General features: G+C 31.5%; 2 protein-coding genes across 3 annotated transcripts; one reads left to right on the plus strand and one right to left on the minus strand.

Moving 5' to 3' along the window:
* Window positions 1-2,280: 2,280 nt before the first annotated feature.
* Window positions 2,281-4,163, plus strand: LOC101219554 (probable xyloglucan endotransglucosylase/hydrolase protein 7). The gene is made up of 4 exons (XM_011656796.2): window positions 2,281-2,557; window positions 3,002-3,102; window positions 3,187-3,383; window positions 3,472-4,163. The coding sequence occupies exons 1-4, from the start codon at window positions 2,371-2,373 to the stop codon at window positions 3,860-3,862; spliced, it is 876 nt and encodes a 291-aa protein (XP_011655098.1). The 5' UTR covers window positions 2,281-2,370; the 3' UTR covers window positions 3,863-4,163.
* Window positions 4,164-6,808: 2,645 nt separating this feature from the next.
* LOC116403552 (ABC transporter G family member 33-like) lies at window positions 6,809-10,387 on the minus strand. Of its 2 annotated transcripts, none has more exons than XM_031884844.1 (5): window positions 10,048-10,387; window positions 9,480-9,660; window positions 8,938-8,975; window positions 7,836-7,918; window positions 6,809-7,064 (listed from the first exon to the last, which is right to left on the minus strand). In XM_031884844.1, the coding sequence occupies exons 2-5, from the start codon at window positions 9,650-9,652 to the stop codon at window positions 6,933-6,935; spliced, it is 426 nt and encodes a 141-aa protein (XP_031740704.1). In that variant the 5' UTR covers window positions 9,653-9,660; window positions 10,048-10,387; the 3' UTR covers window positions 6,809-6,932. The 2 variants fall into 2 exon arrangements, with proteins under 2 accessions (XP_031740704.1, XP_031740736.1); XM_031884876.1 differs by lacking the exon at window positions 6,809-7,064 and adding an exon at window positions 7,474-7,661.
* Window positions 10,388-18,451: the final 8,064 nt, after the last annotated feature.

Raw genomic sequence — 18,451 nt, forward strand, 5'->3', positions numbered from 1 at the left:
GATACACCTGATGTACTACGTATACACTTAGTATACTTCACTTATACACTTGATATGCTTGAAGTCCTACTTATACACTATTGATATACACTTATAAACTTGATTCATATACTTGATAATGATTTACTTTACTTATATGATAATATGCTTTAATAATATATTGTTGATATACTTGATAATGATGCACTGAGATATATCATCCATATACTTAATAATATTATATAATGACTGCATAAAGTTTGGAAGAAATGAACATCACGTAGTAAGTATATCAACTAACTAATATATATAATATACGTACATAACAATATTGATATACAAAACTGATACAAAGTAAAACAAAAACAAAGTCAATGTAAAAAATAAAAATAAAAAAAACATTTGAAATCAAATTCAACTCAAAATACACAACGAAGAAAGTACCTAAAGAAAAATCCCTAAAGAAATTAAATTACTTCGATAAACAACTATTATATTTCATATTGCAATTAATGTAATATTGATATCATAAAATCAAGAATAAGATAAGAGGAACAAATTGTTTTTTCTCCATAAGAAATGTTGATTAGGGCCTTAACAAGTGGGGGAAGAAATAAGAGACGATTAAGACAACAAAAAGAGAAGAAATAAGTTATTGAAGGGAAGAGAAAGAAGAAATAAGTTATTGAATGGTAGTTTGGAAATAATAAAAAATTTAAGATCGAAAATATTTGAAAAAGTGAGAATTTTGTCATATTTACAAAATTATAAGATAATACCTTATATTTGCTATATCATATTCTAAACAAACTAGCCACTGCAATTATCCTTAATAACTAACATTCTTGAAATAAATTGTTACAAATATCACAGGATACGAGGGTGAAATGAAGATTTTGTTTAGTAAATACTAGGGTAATTGCAATAGATAGCCAGTTGAGGAATAAAATTTAAGGATATAACAATATTTTAAAAAAATTACAAATATAGCAAAACTATCATTGATTGTATCGTTGATAGACTCGTATGATCTGTTAGTGATAGACCAATATTTACAACATAGTTTATCGGTGATAGATTTATATCATTGATAGAATTTGACAAATTTTGCTATATTTACAAAATTTTTAAAAAGTTGCTATATAATTAATTATTTTAAATCTAATAGATAAGTTTGGAATGAGTTATTACTAATAATTTTGTATTAAGTGAAAGGGCAACTCGTGTGGGCTGAGAGAAGTAAAGATCTTCAACAAGGAGCAATTCAGACTTTTCACAAAATGTTATTTGGGTTGGGCTAACGCTTTTACTATAGGATAATTATAATGAATGGATATTTGATGAATAATAATTAAGCATATAACAACATTTAAAAAAAATTGTAAATATAGCAAAATTATCACTGATAGACTTGTATCACTGATAGACTCGTATGATCTATCAGTGATAGACCAATTTTTACAACATGGTCTATCAGTGATAGACTCTATCATTGATAGGATTTGACAAATTTTGCTATATTTGCAATTTTTTTAAAATGTTGCTATATACTTAATTATTTTAAATTTAATTGCTAAATTTGCAACTATCCATTTACTATGCCTTGAAATGAGAGAACATAGATAACACACCAAAGCTAATTATAGTCTCCACGGTCTCATTGGACTGCCAACAATTTGATGCTCAATTACTCTCTTGACCAACCAGTTTTTGTCACATATTTGACAAAATTATCCGTTAAGATTGATACAACACAACTGTTTAAATGTGGGTTCCAAATTTTCTAATCTCTTAATACAACTATCTTTTATACATCTAATAGTGAAAATCTGTTAACAGATTGAGATTGGAGTCATATATTGAATAATTTCTCCACATATCCATTGACTTATAATTACTATTCCTATAACTAATTTGAGTTGAGGGGAGGAGTTATTAAACATTCCACGCATTGCAATTGTTAGCTTTTTAGATGTCGTTTTCTGAAGAATTATTATTATTATTACTACTACTACTAGAGGAAAATGAATAATAGAAACCCATGTTCAAGATAAGGCCAAAGAATGCAAAAAGAAAAGTATAAATATTGGAAAACAACAGCAGTTAGTATTAGTGAAGAAGTAGGGCCTCATTACGGCTTGTGATTAGCTGTATCGAAAGGGTAAGGTTTGATGCATGGCATTGATGGTGATTTCCCTTTTCAATTACTTCTCATAATTAATCCATCTGGCCCATATATATTTCCCTTCCTTCTTTTTGCGTATCTATAAAAAAGGTTCCATCTACCTTTTTCTTGTATGCCCATTTCACATTCTAAGTCTCTTATCTCTTACATATCTGCATTTATAAATTTAAACTTATACATTTATAGCCATATATATATATATACACATGGCTTGGAGAAGTTACAATAATGGCGGCATTGGTTTTCTGTGTGTATGTGTTGTTGTAATATCCGTTGTTGTTTCAGGTCGACCAACGACTTTTCTTGAGGATTTTAGGGTGACATGGGCGGATAGCCATGTCAAGGAACTCGATGGTGGGAGGGGAATTCAACTTCTTCTCGATCGAAGTTCTGGTAAAATGGTTTTGTTCATATTTCGAATTTTGGCACTTGCTTTACATTTCTATGTTTTTCTTTTCTTTTTTCTTTTTTCTTCAAATTTTGAATCCAATAAATTTTGTTAATTCTCTTATAATTTATTTTGGAAAATCTCATGTCAACAATTACTTCCTTCCTTCCTTCCCCATGTTTCTATTTTTATTTTTCACATATGTCTAACTTATAAAAATGTTTTCAAAATCAAATTAAAGCTTCCTGGTCGGAAACTTACTCTTCTGTTTTCAAATTTTTCTAATGACATAAATGTTTCCTAAATCAATCTTATCAAAGGGAACCTTTGAAAGTTCTTAAATAACTTTCCTAATGTAGATTAACCAAAAAGAAACTATATTATATTAAAAAGAAAAATTGTTAATTACGTGACTTTGAGCGTAAATGTTCGTGGATTTTACTGTTTAGGATGTGGATTTGCTTCAAGAAGGCAGTATTTGTTTGGAAAAGTGAGCATGAAGATAAAACTAGTTCCTGGCGACTCAGCAGGAACAGTTACTGCATTTTATGTAAGTTAGTAATAAAATAAATTATTAATTAAAGATACTAAAATTAATAATAAATGTAATTTTAATAATAAATAAATGATGCAGATGAACTCAGACACAGACACAATACGCGATGAATTAGATTTTGAGTTCTTGGGAAATAGGAGTGGACAACCATACACAGTTCAAACTAATATATATGCTCATGGAAAGGGTGATAGAGAGCAAAGGGTGAACTTGTGGTTCGACCCTGCAGCTGATTTCCATACTTATTCAATCATGTGGACTCGTTGGCTAATCATGTAAGTGTTAATTAACAAGTTATCTATATACATATATATATAGATAAGATGATGAGATGATGAGATGAATGTTATATGAGGAGTGCAGATTTGGTGTGGATGATATCCCAATAAGGGTATATAAGAACCACGAAGCGAAAGGGATCCCATATCCAAAACTACAACCAATGGGAATATATTCAACACTATGGGAAGCGGATGACTGGGCCACAAGAGGTGGTTTGGAGAAGATTGATTGGAAGAAAGCCCCATTCTATGCATATTACAAGGACTTTGACATTGAGGGTTGCCCTGTCCCAGGGCCTGCAAACTGCCCTTCAAACCCCAACAATTGGTGGGAAGCCCCATCCTACCAGTCCCTCTCTCCTTTGCAAGCCAGAAACTATAGATGGGTTCGTATGAACCACATGATATATGACTATTGCACCGACAAATCCCGCTACCCTGTCACTCCACCTGAATGCGTAGCTGGAATATGAAGTTTTCAAGAATGATGCTGACTCACACCTCAGTGTGATCTCCCTACAAATATTTACGTCCTTTGAAAGAAAAAAGAAACTATTCTTCTCTATTTCAAAATGTATAATGGTGGTCAATACGAAATACCTTGGACAAGTAGGTATTATTTAGACTTGAAGCTGCATGGCCATCCAAAGCCAGTATATATTCTATTTAATTCTGGTTGATACTTATAAAATATGTTTATGTGGTAAGCATTTTCTCTCATTATGTACTTGTATTGTTTGCTTAAATCAAATAATGAAAAAAATAGTTAATCTCTATGGCTTTTCTCAAATTTTGGAATACAATCATATTTGAGAACCAAATAATTTTTAGTTAGTAATTCTTAGAAATAGTTGCAAATTTAACCATTACATTCAAAATAATTAACTATATACCAATATTTTAAATTTTTTACAAATATAGCAAAATTTGTCAAATTCTATTTTTGTTTATCACTGATAGATCATACAAGTCTATCAGCGATAGTTTTGTTATACTTGCAATATTTTTTAGATATTCACTACTACAAAAACAGGCTCTCTTGACATTTTTAAACTGTCAAGAATCACTATTCTTGACGATTTTAAAACTGTCCTTGAAGCCAGTGTCAAGAAAGCGAAAGTTCTTGACGGTTGATAAAAACGTCAAGAATATTGAACGTTGACGTTTTATAAACATCAAGTATACAAATGTTCATGACAGTTAAAAACCGTCAAGAGTATGAATGTTTATGACATCTTAAAACCGTCAAGAGTATAAGTGTTCATTTGTTTATGACATTGAAAAACTGTCAAGGATATACTTGTTTATGACATTTTAAAACCGTCAAGTATGTTATAAATTCTTTTTTTAAAAAATTGTAATTCAATTATATTTTTGTTCCTGTGATTCAATGATTATATTTTAACACAAAACTAATACACATATAAATAAGAACTTTCATATATAACAATAACATATATAACATTTTTACAAAAAAACTTAGTATACGAAATCTATCGAATTTTCCCAAAGGAATAAATACAAGTAAAATAGAAACTAAACCTTGGTAATATACTTTTACAAAGAAACCAAATACAATGTATTTTTGTAGATAACTAAATTACATCAAGTCTTGTCATGAATCTGTTAGAACTAAGTCATGCACGGCGGAAAAAGAATCGAATTTCTACCCTAATCGCCACAATCAACATGTAACCATAAACTAATCAAATTAGGGTTTTAGGAAATATTACCTTTGAAGCTTTCAAAAAGTTTGATATCTTCTTACCAATTCAAGCCGAGACCACCACTAGTACTCAACTGCTATCCTCACAAAGAACCGGGTTGTGAGACCCAATTTTGGTGTAGAAAGTAATGGAGATAAAATGGGATTGGAAGGTTTCTTTTTTTTTCTTTTGTTGAGATGATGAAAATGATAAAAGAGGCAAAAGTCCTTCAACATTTGAAAACACCTCTATTTATAACCTAATTACATGCAATTCATTTGCCAAATCTCAACACCTAATGTTCCACTAACAATTAGTGGAACTTAGTGGGTTAAGTGTCTATATCTCATATAGCCACATATCCCACTAAGAGTTAGTGGGATTATCCAACAAAATGTTGGATTTTCCCACTAACTTAGTCCAAGGGTAAAATGGTCATTAGATATTTCTAGTCAAAAGTCAATATTTTGACTTTTTACCATTTTGTCCATCTTGACTAATTCCAACCTCCCGAGCATGAATCCGCATTCATTTTTCCAAAATTCAAATCACATTTGAATATAAGGCCGGTCAAAGTTTGACTTTTCAAAGTCAAAAGTCAACATTTTGACTTTTTACTATTTTTGACCAATTTCGAGCTTCTTAGTATGAATCCGCATTCATACTTATAGTATGTAAAACATAAAGCTATATTTCTAATTAGAAGACCGACGACTATATTACTGTATATGTCGGTTTCCCTTTCTTCTCCCAATTCGAACAATTCGACTTATTTCATCACACTGTTCTAAGTTTAATCCATATGAGCTAGCAGAGGAACCTAATGGACCTATAGATCATGGGCTCCAACAATTCAAGATTAACTAGCTAAACTCTTTTAAACCGAGTTAATCAACATTCGTTAACTAACGGGTCATTCCACTAAAGTCCCGTAGTTGCACTCCCCTCACTATAGATATATTTGTGTCCATTTGATAAAACCATAATCAGTAAGTTAATCTTTCACAGGTTGCTCATAACCTTGGCTGGGTCAAAATACCGTTTTACCCCAAGATTACATCTTGCTCCTTAAGTCCCACTAATCCACTATTGAACAATTGGTTTAAGGTTCAACCTATAAACTTAATCCCTCTCGGGCCAATGAGAGGGTGGGGCCCCTTGTTCAAGACTTGGATTCAGTGCTTAAGAGAGCAACCTATCTACTAACCCTAAAGCGGGTAGGAGTGAATTCCATCTTGTACCTATGTTCCCAGCTATCCACCCGATCTTACCCCTGAAATGGGAGGCTTATTGGGCCAACGCTGATGAGCTGCCCTCACCTATGCAGATCTAAGGATAATCTCGTGTGAACAGGAGTTCATAGTTAACTCAGGATTAAGACTAAGTTACCTAAGTCATCAATAATTGAGATAGTCAGTTTTAAACCGTAAACGGTGTTATAACGTAAAAAAGACTAATTCATGGTTCAGTCTTATGTAAACATTTTACATAGGATGCCCCCACTTTCATGTCTCTACATGAACGATTAGGATCACCTCGTTTGTACTACAAAGTGGGCCGCATCCATAATTTCTCTAAATAAGGCGCCCAATCTTTATTTCATATACTATAGACTATTTAGGCTATATACTCAAACTTCATCCACCTTTATGTTTACACAGTTTATTCAAAAATAGCCTTAAAACTTGATTTATTGGATTTAAGATTATAATATTTAATTTCTCAATAACAACTTTATTGAACAGAATATGATTTACAAACTATGAGTTTTAGGACAAAAAATTTCAACAGAATCAAACATCAATCACTTGCTTGGTAGCTTCATCGCTATAGTAAATCAATCGAATATTAGTGCAAAACCTTGGTAATCTGAAATGTGTAGATGTTCCACTTCTACATCATCAGTGTCCTCCATTTCATCTTCTTCACCGTCAGAATTGGCATCTCCTTCAAGTCCTATTTCAATAAACTACATATTGTACCAATATAACCATGTGGTCAAAATCATTCTAAATCTCAAAAAAAAAAAAAAAAAAAAAAAACGAATAGATTTATCATAATGATACACTAGAAAAAAGATGTTTAAAGGTAATTCACATCATAAAGTTAACCTTGTTTCTTTGCTTCTCAGCCTAGCTCAAAGTGTTTGTATGAGTTTGATATCAAACCAAGGCAGCAAATATAACCGTTCTAAATGCAAGAACTTTAAATACAACACATAATACTTTTAAAAAAAACTAAAGGCAATTCACATCATAAAGTAACCTATAGTTTAGTTGAGAAAAGGACTTTACCTACAGATAGTTACATAACACATATTCAAAGGAATTTGCTTGTATGCTTTCTTGACGTGTTAGATAAACAAATGACTCCCAAGAGCACACAAGAGATCAAATTTTATAAATGAGAATATGCTTTCAAGAGAGAAATATTAGAAGCAAGCTATGAAAAGTTCTCATGATAGTTACCAAGACTTCCCAACTATACAAATACTTCATAGCTAATGTCATTAAACATTGTTCAACAATATTAACTTGAAGCCTAATCACCAAGTGATGAGTTCATCCTACAAAGAATACAAAACGAGATACAAACCTATTCAGAAAATAGAAAAATCAATAGTGGATATATTTCTAATTAGTCACAAATCTCGTCTCATATAGCACATAGACAGAAAATAGAACATCGTTCTTAATCATAAAACATGAGTATATGTAATAATAAGAAATAGAGTCATCACCCTCCTCCAAGAACCACAACACTCTTGGGATAACTCCAAACTGATCAAAATTTCACTAATTGTTATCTTCAACTCCTTGAAATCTACAAACAAAATAAGAATAGCATTAAAACTAAGAACTTTAACTTCTAATTCAAAGACTAAAGAAACTACATATAGAAAAGCAATGGCATAAGAAAAATAAAACTAAAGAAACTACAAATGAAGGTAAACATAACATAGAAGAATATACCTTGGTACCTAGAGAAGAAGCAATAATACATTTTATAAGGGATGAGTCAAAAAAGATGTAATTTCTCAAACTATGTCACAAAAAATGCAGAATTTCCACAAGTGCAATCATGATATCTAAAAGAATTATATAAAACAAGTTACAAAACTTCCACAACACTCAACACTTATTTATTTGGGACATATATGCACATGTATTGTGAAGTAAATTTCAGATCAAGAGTACTAAATTATGCTAATCCACATTGAAATTTTTCGAAAAACGTTTCCAACCATTTCTAAACGAGTCTCTCTCTTCTGCATGGGAGAAAATAGAAATCAAAGTTGTAGTGGTACGTACAAAGATATTGTTCCAATCCATAGATCTTATGGACACTTTTTGACTTCACTAAAGATGAAACATATTCCAAGCATCGAAGGCGATGTAAGAATGCAATTTCTACAGTATTTTTGTGTACCTATTGAGAATTCATCCTAGATTTATAAACACAAATTCATGAATCCTATGTTCATTTTTCTGCTATAACCTTTTTGTTGGTTTTGTTTTCAGGGTAAACAAATTCTTAAGAGAAAGATGATGCTTATGAATGCCAAGGCAGAAAAAAGCACATGAAATGTGTCATTTATAAGGGAAATAAGAGGGAGGCCCTAGCTGAAGGAAATAAATAAAACCATAATGCAATGCAACTTTGTCACTAAAACTGTTTGATTGAAACAAAGGTGTTTACAACCAAATTACAAGAAACCTACAAAGGCTTTCTAAATTTTATAAATGCCCCTATCATGTCAGGATTTGGTTTAACAAGATGGTCAATAAATAAAAGACAACAGATATTAGTTCAATATGATCAAGAGAGGAAAGAGTTCTTACCCATCCATCTGCGATTGGCAAGTGGTGTAAGTAATAAACTGCACATAAACAATTTAATTCATTAAGAGAAATGCCAATTTCTCCATAACTTATTGGTGAAACCCAAAAACCCCAATTCAACCAAGCTAGCATGGATGTTGCATAATTCAAAAAATTGAAAATCAAACTCTCTCTATGATGCTTTAATATCATACTGCGGGAGAAATGAAACGTACGTAGTTTTAAATAATGAAATCGTAATCTAACAAAGACCTTAGTTATTAAGAAAACTTATGATGTGAGATGATGAAGCCACCAAATAACAAGGCAAATAATATTACAAAATTGCCTACTGTAAAGGAAGCACCATTGCTTTGGAAGATTGAAGCTAAGCTATCATTCTAAACAGGGACAATGCTGATAAATGCACCCCAAACAGAATAATAAATTATAACCTATAACCAAAAATTTAAAAAGAAAAAAGAAAAGAAGTTCTAAGCGTTTAATCCAAATTATGGCATTTTGAGAATGGTTACAAAACTAAAGAGTTCATGAAAACTAACCTGATAGGTTGAGGGGTGAAGCCAATGACGTAGTGAGTAAGAGAAGTCCAAACTAAGGATTCGCCGAGGGAAAGTGGGATCTTGATTAAGCTGGAATAGCATAGATAGGCCCAGGCTGGGTAGAAATAGAACTGTTTTTGTTTATAGAAAACTTCAACTCTTTGAATAGCCATAACCAATTCTGGAAACCCATCAACAAGAAGTAAAATGAGAGCAAAAAAAAGGGCTACCATGAAGTAATTGTCATCTTCAACATCAATGTCCATTCTAGTTAATCAAAACAAGAATCAGCCAGTTGATTTCATTGGAGAGAACATCAACTTCAAGATTTGCATCGTCGGTTTAAATACATTTCCTTCATTTGATGTGTTTAAATAGGTAAAACAACTAGAACATTCACACGGTAATCAAAACAAATTGCTTCCAGTGTCTAACCATAAGGAAATCTAACGACGACATTCCAACCGAAACATTAGCGTAATATAAACTGAAAACCCCAAAATGGAAGGGAACAAGATAGAACAATTTAATCATAGATAATCGACAAAGAGAAAAGAATACTACGTACCTTTTTCTTCGAGATCGAAACCGTGCGGAGCCTTCCACGGAGTCTTCCACTACGTACCTTTCATCAAAATCAAAAGGCTGAACATTAAGGTCTTCGCCCTTTAGGCAGTTCGCCCAGCACAGCAGTCGCAGCTCTTTCTCTTTTAAGAAGTTTGAGACCGAGATTCTGAACTGAGATTCTGAACGAGTAGGATGAAATAGAAGGGGAGAGGTAGTGGGTTGCCGCTGGTTGTCATCAGTTGTCGTCGGTTGCCGCAGGAGAGGGTTGAGAACTTGGGATTTGCCGTCGCTTGAAGAGAGGGTTATGGATTTGGTGTTTATTTTTATCGTGGAAGAGGAAGAGAAATTGGGGGTTATAAAAAAATTATATATATTTATTATTATTATTTTATAGAACTTTGACGTTTTTAAAACGTCAAGAAAAACATCTCACTTGACGTTTAAAAAATATCAAGAAATTAAAAAACTTACCTCCATTATGTCTTTTCATAAAAAATTTGACGTTTTAAAAACGTTAAGAATTTAATAGATATTACTTGACGTTTTTAAAACGTCAAGAAAAAATAAATATTACTTGACGTTTAAAAAACGTCAAGAAAGTTAAAGATTTGCCTATCTCCGCCTTTTCATAAATATTCTTGACGTTTTTTCTTTGAAATCATCCCTTTTTTGACGTTTTTTTAAAAAAAACGTCAAGTAATTAAAACTACAAACGTCAAGAAAGCCAATTTTTCTAGTAGTGATTGTTATATTATTAATTATTATTTCTCAAATCGTGGTGAATTACATTTACCATAATTTTCTATGGTTAAAAAAATATTAATGTTATTAGCTCAGGTGATTGTGCTTATAAATTATGGTCAATCATGGAAATAAGCAGTATGACTACTGCTGTGGTAAACAGTATTAGCTCACATGATTGTTCTTATAATTTTAGGTTTGAAAATTAGGATGAAGTTAGGAAGATCTTTCCAAAAATACAACTTTTTTTAATTTAGAAAAGCTAGCGCAGAGGCACTCACGTATAGAGGTTAGAGGTTGTTGTGTGTTACAGTCTCACTTCCTTTATTTAATTTCATTTTAAATTTGTTTCTCTGGATTGAGTTGTTGAGTTTCCGTCCTTGTTTTTCAATTCTGTTGGGCTACTAGTTTACATACTTATTCGCCCTTGAGTGCATGTGGAAGTGTGAGAGAAAAATGTTTGGAGAAGAAAAGAAACCAGAAACAAGTTTATGTATTCTTGGGGTGGGTGAAAAAGGAATATGAGATAATTTTTTTTAGATGATTAGAAGAGAGATTTGAGATTATCGGAGATCAACTGATGTCTGATTGATTGCATGGTGATGTCTGATTAAGGGGGAGTGTTTCCTTTGTTGCTTCTATATGACAAAAGCTAGCGAATGTTCTTATGATTCATTTATCAGTAAAATGTGTCACTAAGTACACCATGTTGAAAATGTGTATAGATGTATGTACTGTTGGACTTAAGTATGTAATCATGAATTATATCACAAATTGGCAGCATATAATCTCTTATCATATAGGTCAAGGTCCTCCCAAATGTAGATATTGCATGATTGAACTGGATTAATAATGTTCGTTGTTTTGATAGTTATTTCTACTTATTGCTCTTTTCAATGTTACCCCAGTTATTAACTAAAGTGTGTCCTAAAAGCACCTTCTTAATTGAATTCTTTTTTCAGAGGTTTTTTTTGGAAGCATCGTGTTGTGTCTTCACAGGCTGCTGTGGTGTTTGCCTGGCGTTGCAACACTCTAGCATCGGCTTTTGCTTGCCTTGCACAAATAATAGCTACAGTCTCTTAGGAAAATGTGCTGGGTTGTTGGTGCAGACCTATGCATCATTACGCCTATTTTTAACTAAGGTTGCTTCTCTTTTCTCTTTTTTTTTTTTGGTTGGTTTGATCTGAAAATGCCTTGAAAACAGTAGCAAAGCTAGTAAAACAATCCTTAAATTACTAAAGGCCACACATATATTTTAGATGCGTATCACATAGGCATCCCAAATTTTAATTAAGAAATTTTGAATTTTGTATTGGTTTGGTGTGGGTTACTATATTGGTCAGATCAATGTTTCACCACAAACATGGAACTTTAGTATGATGTAGCATCAAGTTAAGATGCAAAACAAACTTGACTATGAAAGTTGAGCATGTAGTTGCTTGTGAAGGAGCCAATTAAAGAACACTAGAAGAAATCTGACCTTTAATGTTGGCTTAAAACCGACATTAATGATCTTTAGTGTCGGTTGACAACCGACATCTATGCTACGTTATTAAAGGCCTTTGATGTCGTTTTTGCTTTGATGTCGGTTTAAAAACAATATTAAAGGCTTCATTAACGTCGGTTTAAAAACGATATTAAAGGCCTTTAATATCATTTTTAAACCAACATTTTTTATGATGTTATTGAAGATCTTTAGTGTGGGTTGGCCTTTGATGACATTTTAAAACCGACATTAAAATCTTGTTTTTTTAATCTATTTTTATTTAATTGTTGCATTTTTGTCCATTTTTTATAAATCGACATTGGGTCCATGTAATAAATATTTTTTTTTTCACGTCAATAAATCAATAAAATTAATATTATTTTAGAAACTATAATATTTGTCTTTTACATTTGTATACACCAAACTATAATAGTTTGGCTCATAAAGTTCTTAAATGATTTGAATGTTGTTTCAAACATGAACTTACCCATCACTTTATACCGTGACAACTATCACATCCTACCGCCAACATCTGCTTGCTTGTCCGAGATGTGGCGTGATGTTAGGTGAAGTCGTTCACCTTCAAAACAAATTCAACTGACCCATGACTTGAAAACGTGAAACATTTAAAACAGTGAAAGTCTTTAAACTTGAAATACTTAAAACCGTAGTGTGACCTATTCAATATTCATTTTATAAATACCAAGTAAAAATATACCAAACATTTCAGATTCTATCGATAACAAACATTTGATAGTCAGTGATATTTTTTTATTAGTGACATTGATAGATAGTGATAGAAAGATATCAGTAACGTATCACTGACTATCATAAATAAACTTTAAAAATTTTGCTATAGATCGTAAATATTTTAATTTATTTTTCTATTTTTAAAAATGTCAATTTTTAATACTAAACTAAAAGATACTACATATTTTTTTTTTTTTTGTTTTTGTATATCCATGAGAATTTTAATGTAAATGCAACTAATTCTCACACATTTCATGTATTTATGAGATTTTAGCAAAATCATAAAATGAAGACTACTCCACCTTAAAACCAAATACTAATTTAGTTCAATTTTAAAACCAAATACTAATTTAGTTCAATTTTAAAACCAAATACTAATTTAGTTCAATTTTAAAACCAAATACTAATTTAGTTCAATTTTAAAGATGGAAAGATTTTGCAAATCTCCCTCTTTTTTTTTCTTTTTTGTCTAAAGTTTTGAGCTAAACATGAAATTATAATATAACACAGGTAGAGTAAAATGTATTTTTGATCTCTAAGATTTGAAGTTTACGTCTTTTTAGATCTTAAAAGTGTGTTTGGGTCTCATGTTGTCACCGTGGATTTGGGTTATCATAACCCTAACCCTTGTTTGGAGCCCAAGTTATGAAAACCCAAGTTTTAGAGTTTCCATAACCTTAAATCCTTTTCACACTACTCCCTCGACACCCCGCAGTACCCCTGAAATTGTGTGATCCTTCTTGATTTTACGCATCTTTTCCTTCTCCGTCCAATATCGTCTCTTCCTCTTTCACTCTTCGTTTTCCCCTCCAAATCTTACTGTTTTACTCTTCAATTCGGTACCTTCTCCGACACTAAAGCCATTTCGTTTTCCTCTACCAACCTCAGAAGAAGATCTACTTCTCCTAATAAATCTTCCCTTGTGCCGGCACTGTCGTCACCGCTTAGGTTTTAAAAGGAACTCATAGGAACAACAAAAAAACAAAAATAGGGAAGAAGAAGAAAAATAAGAGATGGGGTTTGAGAATCTGCAAAAGGGGAAAAGATTCATGAGGTTGATGTGTTTTTTGTTTCCTTTTTTGGGTTTTTTTTTTTTGTTTTTGAGTTTGGAAAACTGAAATCACTCTTTAATTATACATATGGAGTTTTAGGGCGAAGAGAGTGATTAAATTTGTATCTAAACTATGCATTTTGCCTCCTGTTCTTGCCTTTTGGGATTTAATTTTGAGATATTAGATAAATAACGTTGAGATTTTACTTAATTTCATCAATTAGTGGTTCATTTACACTAATCTACTTCAAAATATCTTTCGTAACAATTTGTTTATACCATAAGTAAGTTTTTATTTAATAAAATTTCTAATGGTCATTTTCACCTGTTTTTTTGGCATTTTTTTGTTCATTTTTTTTATAAAATTGTTTGAAAAGGTTGTTATAAGTATAACCAGAGATCAAACCTAAATATTTTCAAATGATATTGAGAATTTAATGAAAATTTTAGATTAAAAATGTGAATGGGAGATTATTAAAACAAAATACAAACACCAGTTCAATAATGATACGGTAACATTTTGAAATTTATGAACTAACAAATACATTTCTCTTGAATTAACAGTGCGACCGAATATACATTCCTTTCAAATTAACAGAGCAATCGAATATACACTCCTCTTAAATTAACCGAGCTTACAACGTCAAATAAGATTATATAATCAAATAAATTTATGAAATTTGTGTATTGGATCTTTTAAAAAATATATCATAAAACTACTATCATAATTCTTACTTCAAACACATCATATCATATATAACATACCTACATAACTTTTCCTCTAAACACATCTTATCATAAAACTATAGTAACATTACCTACATAACCCTTCTTTCAAACACATATTATCGTAACACTACTTACCATAATCCTTCTCCCAAACATATACTATCATAATACTAGTTTTACCACAATATTAACCCTTTCCATAACCCAACCCTTCCCCAAACACCTCCTAAAGTTTCAAACAAAGACATTTTGGACCCCAAATGTTGACCTGGATATTAGTTATATTTAATGATATGTGAATTATATTGAATTAGTTGGAAAATAAATTAAAATAAAAGCTTTAAAAGTTTAACAACTTTAAAATATACCTATATAACTTTAAAATCTTTTGTCTTTTTTATTTAACTTGTTGCTAGAAAAGAAAATACATTTTTTAGTTTTGGTACTCTGATTTAGTTATTGTTGAGTTAAATGGGTTGATTTTATAGTTTTCTATGATGAATCTCAGGGAAATTTCCGGACATTCTTGGCCAAGATTCATCACAAAAATGCGAAGTTGAGAAGTATTATTTTTTATAAATCAGGGCATGCATCTCGAGACAACGTGCCCTGAGAAATGACTTTTGTGAGTTCCTTATTTAAAATTAAGGAAATCTCGAGACAATGATGCCCCAAGTTATATACTCTGAAGCAATAAATAATAGATCTCAGTGGATCTTAGGCTAGCTACCACTGCACCGAGATATGCATTATGAGATTATGTACAAGGCATTTTAAGTCCTTGTGAATTTAAAAATCAATCAAAATTGTTCAAGTCCAACGACTGTAAAATATTGAGGGAAAATTACATCACTAAAATAATCTAATATCATATTCTATCAAAAGTCATAGGCTAAAGTCCAAGGCAAGGAAGAAGATGAAGAACAACATTAAAACAGCATGCCAAGCTCAACAAGATTATAGCTCAATGACAAAGAAACTTAACACTAAATGACATTGTTGAAACCATCAAACCCAACAATACCATAAAAGAAAATTTCCTGTTCAATTAACCTCCGAAATACAAAATTTCATGGATCTAGTTTTCCAAATTGAATCATATTGTTAAAATTCAAATTTGAACACACAAGTTTTTTTCCAGAAATGAACCTACTGGTAAGACGCTTTTCAAGCACATTGGTAAGCATAACCTTTGAAGTAAAAAAATCGAAACACAACATAGAGAATTCCAAAGAAAGCCTAAGGAGTAGCAGCCATATTCCGAGGGAAGAAAGGAGTAGAAGCCATGACCAGTATTCACGAGTCTCGTAAGAGTGGGTCACCATCAGACGTTCTGGTGGAGCCATTATGTGTCATCAAATGATTAATTGATTTTTTAACTAATTAAATATAATTAACATTTCATCAAATGCATATATATTAGCTTCCACATCATCACATAACAGTCTAGTTAGCATTTGTTAACTAAAAGTTTGACTTAGTGACAAGTAAACCTCAGGATCCAAAAGTGCCTTTTGTCCATACTTTTATATAAATATATTTACAAAATAACAACAATAATACGACGATGGTGTAAATTTATGTCTTGAATTTTCTACTAGTGAAATTTGATTTTCTCCTCGTCTCCAAATACTGAGTTACTTGTAAAATAACTACTAGAGAATTGAAGGGAGAGATTTCCACATTCATTTTGGTGCTATTCCCATTGAAAAATCTTTAATTTTCCTCCATCAAAGAATTTTTATCCCTGATGTAAACTGAAGTAAGGAGAGAATTGAAGGGGGACATTTCCAAATCATTTTGGGTTTCATTTCCATGGAGAATTTTAATACTCTTCTGGAAGAATTTCTCCCCTCCCTCCCCCTTTGAGTTTCATCTTCTTTAGGAGAAAAAAAAAATGCTTCTTCTCTCCTTGTGCTCCCCTCCAGAGTCCCAAAAAAATATTTCTTTATGGAGGTAAGGGTGGAGATCGTGAAAAAGAGATTGTGGAGAGAATAAAGTCGGAATCAGGAGATAGTAGTGGAGAGAAGTTGAGAGAAGTTGAGAGATGGAGAGGTTGAAGAACAGAACAAGGGAGGGGAGAACGTGAGAGTTTTGCAATAAACTAATCCATATTTTAAGTTCGGCTTACAAATCATCAAATTGCAATGCTGAAAAAAGAATCAGAAGATTTACATATGATGAACAATTGACTGATATATGATGTACATATGATTGAAAATTGATTGTCTTATAAGTTGCGTAAAAGAACATGAAATGTTTAGTAATTAACATACTAAACTAACGTTGTTTAACTCAATCAATGAGTGTTGACTTCATTTCTACGTGATGTCCAACATGATTCCTACAATACCATTCAAATAGGTTGATTTCTACGTGTTCTTCAATTATGACCAATACATTTGCGGTGAGTATTTTGTAATTCAACTTTTGAACACTGAGTTTACTAATACTTTGCGTTATTAAATTTTCTGTTCAATCAACGAATCCATATTTTAAATTCTACCTATTAGTCATTAAATTGCAATACTCAAAACAGAATAAGAAGATATCACACTAGAAAACAAGACAAATTGCAACAAAAATTGACATATGATGTACATGTAATTGACATTTGATTCTCATATGACTTACTTGTGATTGTCTTATAATATAGTGTGTCTTAACATTCTCACAACACTATTCAAACTGGTTGATTTTTACATGTTCTTCTACTATGACCAATACCCCTACAACGGTACACCTATTGCACTTGATGTTGTGTTTCCCCAATTCACGCCAATTGAAGGGATCCTTTGCTTTCAGGGTCTTTCTTCTAGATGTTTAACAATTGGAGACAAAATAGTATCGTTCATTGCTACAATACTTCATTCATTATGGTTACCAACAGAATGAACAACAACAATATAAGTTAATGCTAATGTGCTAGCAAAATAATACTTAGATGCAAAATAATAAGGATCTAAACCAAGAGTACGAATAACAGTAAGTGCATGACTACATGAAATTTCTTCCAAATCCCAAATACGACAAGTGCAACTTCTATGATTCAACTTAACCAAAAAAGTTTTATCTTAATTAAGTACGCGATATTCAAACTCACTGATAGGACAAACCTAGACTAAGAACAAGAAAATAATTAATTCATAGACTTAAGTACTACTCAACGTAATAATAGCAACATATAAAATCAAAGTGTGATATTCTAATAGTAACCTTATAGAAATCTAATGATAATATTATAGTAATCACAAAAACAGATAGCAATCTCTTATAGAATTCTAATATAAATCTAATAGCAATCGCAACAACAGATAGCAATCGAAAAGTAGAAAAAAAAAACTTACAGTGAAGCTTCGTGATATCTCAACTAACTTTCTCATCTCTCCTTCAGCCCATTTAGTCAAAATACAATTAAAAAAGGCCGATGATTTACTTCTTTCATAAAACCACTGTTGGAGTAACTGTCGAATTGCATCTAACAATGATGTAACTTGTAAATTTCTATCATTTTTCAACACTAAATTCAAAGAGTCAGAAATATTTATTGTCGTCATTTGATATCTTCTTTGCTTAGAGTATGCACGAGTCCATCTCAAAACCAACATTCCTAATATATTCTCTAATAGATGGGTATATTGCCTCCAT

This window comes from Cucumis sativus, chromosome 1, assembly GCF_000004075.3.
Source record: "Cucumis sativus cultivar 9930 chromosome 1, Cucumber_9930_V3, whole genome shotgun sequence".
NCBI classification, from domain to species: Eukaryota; Viridiplantae; Streptophyta; class Magnoliopsida; order Cucurbitales; family Cucurbitaceae; genus Cucumis; species Cucumis sativus.

Bases quoted from the DNA above. Each gene is read 5' to 3' on its own strand.
- LOC101219554 (XM_011656796.2), top strand. From the start codon at position 2,371: ATGGCTTGGAGAAGTTACAATAATGGCGGCATTGGTTTTCTGTGTGTA. The intron at 2,558-3,001 runs GTAAAATGGTTT...TTTACTGTTTAG, and splicing joins TCTTCTCGATCGAAGTTCTG to GATGTGGATTTGCTTCAAGA. The intron at 3,103-3,186 runs GTAAGTTAGTAA...TAAATGATGCAG, and splicing joins GAACAGTTACTGCATTTTAT to ATGAACTCAGACACAGACAC.
- LOC116403552 (XM_031884844.1), bottom strand. From the start codon at position 9,652: ATGGCTATTCAAAGAGTTGAAGTTTTCTATAAACAAAAACAGTTCTAT. The intron at 8,976-9,479 runs GTTAGTTTTCAT...GTTTATGTGCAG, and splicing joins TTCACCCCTCAACCTATCAG to TTTATTACTTACACCACTTG. The intron at 7,065-7,835 runs GTGATGACTCTA...TACAATATGTAG, and splicing joins GTTGTGGTTCTTGGAGGAGG to TTTATTGAAATAGGACTTGA.